This window comes from Metarhizium acridum (genome assembly GCF_019434415.1).
Source record: "Metarhizium acridum strain ARSEF 324 chromosome Unknown scaffold_587, whole genome shotgun sequence".
NCBI lineage: Eukaryota > Fungi > Ascomycota > Sordariomycetes > Hypocreales > Clavicipitaceae > Metarhizium > Metarhizium acridum.
Genome location: NW_027094049.1, coordinates 1,534,023 through 1,541,309, shown reverse-complemented (window position 1 = coordinate 1,541,309; position 7,287 = coordinate 1,534,023). Strand labels below are relative to the sequence as shown.

Genomic DNA, 7,287 nt, shown 5'->3' with positions numbered 1-7,287 from the left:
TGGATTCTTTAATATATCCCTTAAAGCGTTGTGACGCTGGGTGAGGATTGATGCAAGGGCACACGGATAGCTTACATGATTTGAACACTATCTAGAGATGTTCACAGCGACCACGGTTGCTCAACGTTTGTTTTATTTGTGACCCATTACGTCGGCAACGCATCACTGCTAGATCTTCGTCCATTTTACAGAAGCGACTAATTCTCAGCTCTTGATTCGCGTTCCTCGTCCTCCTTCCATTGGCTTCGTGACCTCTGTACAGATTGCCATCTGTCTATAATTCCAGGCTTGGATATCTTTTGCTCAATCTCACTCGAATGCCATTTATTCACAATATCCGTCTTCTCGTCCTCCGTGGCGCTAGCGTACTCCCTCAAGCCCTTGGCTGTGTGAACAGAAATGATGTAGCTCTCCAAGCCTGAGCCGAAATGGTTTTGTATCTCTTGGTGAATGCCCTTGAATGCATACCCGGGGATGCCAAAAAGTGCTGGTCGAGAATTAGCAACGCGTTGAAGAAAAAAAAGACGTCGAGCCTTTGATGTAATGGTCAAGGAGATGGCGATGGGAAGAGTGATGATGACTCAAGAAGGGAAATCAAATTTCTTACCAGCCCCAGGCTTCAACACGGCACCGCCCACACCCTTTGCAAAGCCTTTGAAGAATCCAGACACGCCCTCCTTCTTGGCTCCATTATAAGGCTGTGACACCAGTCCCGTCACGCCATCATATACTCCGTAGCCAAACTCCTTTGTTGCAGCCTGTAATCCGCTGTTGAACCCTTCTACTTTGTGGGCTGGCCGCACCGTAGTGTCTCCGTACAATTTTGGCGCATTACGAAACCCACTGCTGATTCCCATGGCAAAATCCATTGGGATACGCATGCCGATGGCTGCAATGCGTCCAAGTCCTTTTCCTGCTCCGAGCGCTGCGTCCGAGCCTATCGAGCCGCTGGGATGATCTTTGATGGATCCTTTGACATCTGGAAGAAAGCTGGAGCGAGCCATGTGTTCGTTGCCCGAGAGTTCTTTGTAAAAGCCGAAGCCAAATGCCTAGTATTTGCAGCTGTCAGTTGATGCAAAATGGGGTGCGGGCAGTGACGAGGGAGATACGTGCCTTTGCAGCTGTTACTTTTTCCTTCATGCTCTTCTTCTTGCCCTTCTTATCAGATTCTCTCCGTACCGGCGATTGGGGCGCAGGCTCCGACCCGGATGGGTCAGCTTCCAAGTTAGGAGGCCGTCGTGGAAGCTTGAACTCGTGGGGATCAGCAGAGTCCACTGTGGTGATTGAGGAAAGCTGTCTTGATTCGATGGGGCCGGGAATGGGACTTTGATCAGCGCTGACCTGGGAGCCGACATTCAGCTTCTCAGGACTGGCTTTTGGTGCCGAACGAGGGCCTTCGGTCTGGTCATTGGGTGAGCTTGTCGACTTGACCGCCACTGCCTTGGCAACATCAAGTGGAATATCAATCATGCCCATCATCAGACTCCCAACAGGGCCTAGAATCGCCCCCAATCCACCCGAAATCGGATCGACGGATCCTTCTACGGTGTGGTACGAGCGTGGGTGATACCTGACATGGTTAGCGGTCCTCTTGTCCATGGACATCGAAAACTCTTCTCACACACCGCTTTAGGTCGTTCATATTTAAAATGCCCGCATTCGCTAGGACTGTGGCGGCAAAGGCGCTCAATTTGATCTTGGTCTTGGACACTCTCCACACCGCTGTTCGGCTCGGTGACAAGTCGCATTTTATCGTGTCCAAGCTGAGTCCTTTGTGGAAGTCGTCGGCCGCTGTTTCTCGCCCATCCTCACCGGATAGTTTCTGGCCCAGGACTTTGGCAGCCTCCACCATATCCGGCTTGATGGCCATAAGGATTGCCGAAGCAAGGTTTTCCGCTGTGAGCTGTTTGAACGGGATTGGTGGCGGCCCTGCGCCAGCGCGGGCTATCATTGAGCCCCAGAATAGCTGGTCACCGAAGAAAGGCACCACGATGGTAGGCTTCCCCTTGGCAATACCCGTGGACGTGGTACCGGCACCGCCGTGGTGCACGACGCACGAGACGCGCTCGAAAAGCCACTCGTGCGGGACGTTGCCGAGCATGAAGACGTCGGGAATGTCCACGTCGTCTTTGCCGAGCCCGCCCCAGCCTTTGGAAACGAGGGCACGCTGTCCTGTCTGCTTGATGGCAGAAAGTAGCAATCTGGTCAGACCGTCAGGATCAGCGGGAACGATTGATCCGAAGCCAATGTACAGAGGCGGAGGGCCCGCCTTGAGAAATGCCTCAAGGTCAGCGTCCGGAGTGTACGTCGACGAAAGTGGGAGGAAGCTGAAGCCTGAAACGGTGATGTGATTCTCCCAGTCCGCGGGCTTGGGTATCAAAGCCGGCGACCTGCCACGCTGGAAATCAATATGCTACCGGACTGTATGACTGCGCCGCCGAGTATACATTGGAAGTGAACTCACCAGCAATACGAATGTGGTATCCGGAGGCGGCTGACTACTCCAGGTCCAGACACATCACTTAGGGGATCGAGAAACAAAGTCTTTTCTCTGAAGCGATTGATGACGGCCCCTAGGCCTTGCCACATCAAGACTTCGACGAGCGCGTAGCTAAGGAAATTGGCTCTCCGCTCGCCAGTAGTCACCGATACAATGTTGGCAAGGGGGTGAGGAAACGACAGCGTTGGAGACCACGGCATTCTTTTGATCAGACATTAGCCCGAGATGCTCGGCATCATGAGGTGATGAATACGTACGTGAACACGATGTGCAACGGAATCCCCAGCTTCTCGGCAACGTGAATGTGGGCGGAACTGGGCGGGTTCGCAATAATAGCATCCGCGATAAAGGGGATCTCGGTTTCGCTTGTCTGGAACCCATCTTCTTCCAGTGGCGGCCCGGTGCCATCACCAGCCTCGAAACATGATCTCCAGGCGCCAATCAGGATTTCCTTCATTTCTCTCTGTCTTTTCCCCACGTCACCGCTCGTGATTGAATCGATGCCGGGGATCAAGCCTGGATTTTTCACCATAAAGGCCATGAGCTGCACTGGATCTCCGCCAATGTCGAAAAATTCAAGACCGTTCTCGGTGACAAACTTGCGAAAGACGCCGTGTGTTGCCAAGCGGACCCGATGGCCGTATTTCTCCTTGAGCACTTTTCCGAGAGCTACAAAAGGTTGGACGTCGCCGCGGGATCCCACGACCTGCATAACGACATTGAGCCGGACCACATTGTTGCTTGGCAGTCTGCCTTGAGCGAGGCTGGCAGAAGAAGAGCGTCGGGCTGTGGAGTTTTGTTCCTCGGACCGGTTCTCGGCTTGCAATGTCGTGGACAGGATTCTAGATACGAGTCGCGACTCGTCGATGTGCATCTCGACGCGTCCATCATCTCAATGTCTCGTCAGCCCGACGTCTGAGTACAGACTCTCAAAAGGCCACTTACCAATGACGAACGCTCGTGTTCCCTCCGTCACAGAGGACTGCGACATTGGTTCGATTTGTGTAGCTCGAGATGCTACTCCGATTGTCGTTGCTTCAGCTGTAGGCTCTGCAGACGCGCCAAGCTGGTAAGAGTAATCGGAGTCTAATGGGAGTTGGTCTAATTGCCTTCTGTTGGTTTTTTTTTAAATTCTGTTTGAGTATTATGGTTAAAATATGGTGTTCATACGTTGCTTGGCTCAAAGTTGCAGCATAATTGCCAGGACTGCCGCTCGATGTCCGCGCAGAGGGAAACATTGTCTTCTGATCCCCCGCACATCCTGTTGTTGAGGCCTGCGCCTCTTCATACGAGGGAGGATGGACTTCATCTGCATACGCATGCGCAAACGGATGGGCGATGCGGTGTTGTGTTGACGGCCTTCCTGGTGCCGCGTCGTTCTCATCATGACCGTCAGGGAGGGACCTTGGGTGTCTCGCGCTCGCGTCATCGGGGTGTCGGTGAGAGTTCATGGCTAGTCAAGATTCGACGGGCAGAACCAGCTCAAAGGAAGATCAACTCCAGAGGCAATCAGTAAGAGATGCGGAAGGGATTCGATGCGTCCGTCACGGCGCCGCAAGAGGGACGGAAAATGTAGTAATGCTTAAACGAGCAGAGCAAAAGCAATACCAAAGTTGACCATGACGCACCTCACGGGGAAAAGGGAAGAGGTCAACCAACGGTGGGGATCTGACATACATACATCTTACTCATCCCAACGGCACACTTCCCGGGGTAGCGTATGTTGGTTATGGAAACAATAGAAATCCTTACCCACTCAACCGATCCTAGCCCTTGTCAATCGAAACGTGGCACGGGTCAGCTGTGCCGGCGACCCGTCTCGTGTGGGTAAGTAATAACCAATATCAGGCTGCTTCTCAACCACTGCGACGATGAAGGCGCCATTGTTCTGTTTTTAGCCCAATTGAATCAGCAGCATCTAAAGCTGGATCGCCCCCAGGCCCATTATTTCCCTTGGTACCGTCTCTAACTCTATGCCCTTTGGCGCGATTGACGGCCTCTTGCTCCGTACCTACCTACCTATTGGCCATCAAGGAGCGCCACTCGGAGCTTTCTCGAACATGGATGCCGAAAACGAGCGGGTTCCACAATGCACCATGGCAAAAACTAGTTAGTATGTAATCTGATTCAAATAGCAACATCGCGGCTGCTTCCTGGCGGGAGACTGAGCTGAGCTCTCTCGGGCGGCACCACTCACCCAGCAGCCCCAGCGCAGCAAGCACGAATATCCCAAAGCACTCTAGTCTGATGATACCAGTACCATCATCAACCTGGTTTGGTTCCTTGGCGGCTGTGAGTGATGTTCCACCAATAGGAATGGCGTCTGGCTCTAAGCTCCCTCACGGGGAGCATTTGGCTGGTTCCCTGTGACTTGAACAAACCTCGTGCTATTTCAGCGCAACAGGACAGATTACTCGGTACATTACCTGCTGTTTCCAGTCCCGTCTGGTGTCGTTGTGTTAAAATCGCGAGGCCAATGGGGATACGGCCCCGCTTAGCCCAGCTTGCTAATACCAGAGATGACTTTACCAGAGTAACGAGGGATCCGTATGTGTTGGCACGGCTCAACCTCTCTCTGTCAAACAGCTTCCCATTGACAATCAAGCTCCATATGGTGTCTCCCACTGCTGAATTGGTGTGTCGATGGCACGACGGATCGTGGCAAGGAGAGTGACAGTGGTGGAGAATCGTCAACGTGGTGAAAGCCTTCAAGGCACCCTCCCCAGGACATGGCTCGCCATCCACAATAGAAAAACCCATCAAGGGGTCGCCATCCTGGCCCGAATTCCCATGTTTGATCCATGTATCAGGCGGAAGGATTTTGGTTTAGCAGCTCTAAAACCTGACTCAGCCCGGCGCTGGCTAGTTCTCATGCTGCCGAGTTTCCAGGACAAATTCCCTACCTGGCATGAGGGCATGTATTCTCCATCCTCTTGCATCCGCCTGCAAGACCTTCTGGGAGGATTCCATGGTCCAGAAAGCGGTTTTCTGGCGACAAAAACTAGCCAGACAGGGGTAACCGTGGCCTCCACGTGGATAGGTGACATGCCCCCAATCACACCATTTCCAGTAGGCGCCGAAGACACGACAGGTTTCGGGTCAAGTCTTGGCCGATGTAGAGGGCATCTTTGATTAGTGGCATTTAAAGAGCTACGCCCCAGGTCTTGCCGCTCGTGTCTTGGAAACGATGCTACACAGTGAAGGAAACGAGGCGCCACTGACCGGACGCGGGGCCGTCCTCTTCTTATACCCTTTCCTCTGAAACTTGAACAATACAGACCTACCATGGATGTCACACAGAAAGCAGATGACTGGTCGGTTTTACGGGACGCGGTCGAACGACGGCGTATCCAGAACCGTGTCGCTCAGCGCAATTATCGTACGTTCAGACGAAACAAGTACACTTTTCTGTATCCTTGATACACGCATATGCTCATATAGGGTTGTAGGCAGAAAGAGGAAGGAGCTGCTCGAGCAACAGCGGCAAGAGACAGAGAATGCTCCGTCGTGTCATTGCTCCGTCTCGGGTCCCGAGTCTAACAGTTCTTCCAGCACTTCCACGACTCACGGTAGCAGCAGCGGCAGCAGCAGCAGCGATAGGAATACTAATCCTGAGAGCTGCAGCAGCAACGACAACAGTTGTAGCGACTATCTAGACTCGACAATTTACACCAGTCCTAGCCAACACATGTCGCAGATGTGTCTCGGCACAGATCCCGGATGCAAAGATCAAGCTCCTTTCTTCGCTCCTATACCCAACAACGCTTCGGCGGCACATTCCACCAACCCCACCGGATCGGGGGAAAGTGTCCAATTTTCTCATTACGACGAGTTACAAAATTACAGTCCTCCATGTCAGATGCAAGACGGTCCACTAGCGTTTGGTCTCGTCAACACATCCGTGACCATCGCCAAGCATGGGGAGTTGGGACAGTACGAAGAACTTTTCGAAGACTCTTGGTCTGAAGTATGAGCTAGACGTTATCTGGTCGACTGTCTACAAACGGCTTGCTGACCAGCATTGTAGGATAACCGGCAGGCGAGCCCAGCATTGGCCAACAACCAAACGCTAGCCTTGCCGGCGTCAGACGCCCGCTCAACAGACGCATCGCGAGACTGGAGGCCGGCTGACGGGCTGACTGCGCTACACACGGCCGCTTTTTTTGCGCACGAGTCCATCATCGGCATGATGCTCGACAAGGGCGCAGACATCGAGGGGACCAGCTCGGCGGGCCTGACGGCACTCCACATCGCCTCGCTTCGGGGATGTCACGGCGTCGTCGCGCTCCTGCTGAGGCGCGGGGCCTACATTGAGTCGAGGGACGGGGCTGGGCAGACGGCACTCTACCTGGCGGCACGCGAAGGCCATGGCGCGACGGTGCAGGCGCTGCTCGATCACCGGGCGTTTCTGGAGGCAGTGGACCACCGGGGATCGACGCCGCTCCACGCTGCGGTACGGGGTGGGTGGGAAGAGGTTATCCAGCTCCTGCTCAACAGCGGAGTCAAGGTAAACGCAAAGGACAGCAGCGGGAGGACAGCACTGCATCTAGCGGCTGAGAACGGCCGAGACGGGGTTGTGCGGATGCTGCTGGCGAGGGGAGTCGATATTGATGCCAAGACGAAGTGACCAAGAGTGCCTGGTCAGATAATGTCAACTGGTGGTTCCAAGATGCTTCAATGTCTGGTCAACTGGTTCCTTTTCCCTTTCAGGCAACGTCTGCTCCACCGCACGGGCACTAGTGCTTATTGCTGAGGGCGGAGGCCCTGATAGCCTTCCGCGCCAATAG

General features: G+C 53.8%; 2 protein-coding genes across 2 annotated transcripts; one reads left to right on the top strand and one right to left on the bottom strand.

Annotated features, from left to right (window-relative positions):
- Positions 1–197: 197 nt before the first annotated feature.
- On the bottom strand, positions 198–3,374 carry J3458_022213 (uncharacterized protein; the record flags this gene model as incomplete). The annotated part of the gene is made up of 6 exons (XM_066123002.1): positions 198–487; positions 608–1,049; positions 1,114–1,570; positions 1,626–2,390; positions 2,465–2,701; positions 2,758–3,374. 6 exons carry the CDS (start codon positions 3,372–3,374, stop codon positions 198–200), a joined length of 2,808 nt encoding a protein of 935 aa, XP_065972224.1.
- Positions 3,375–5,707: 2,333 nt separating this feature from the next.
- On the top strand, positions 5,708–7,127 carry J3458_022212 (uncharacterized protein; the record flags this gene model as incomplete). The annotated part of the gene is made up of 3 exons (XM_066123001.1): positions 5,708–5,898; positions 5,950–6,467; positions 6,528–7,127. The coding sequence occupies exons 1-3, from the start codon at positions 5,790–5,792 to the stop codon at positions 7,125–7,127; spliced, it is 1,227 nt and encodes a 408-aa protein (XP_065972223.1). The 5' UTR covers positions 5,708–5,789.
- Positions 7,128–7,287: the final 160 nt, after the last annotated feature.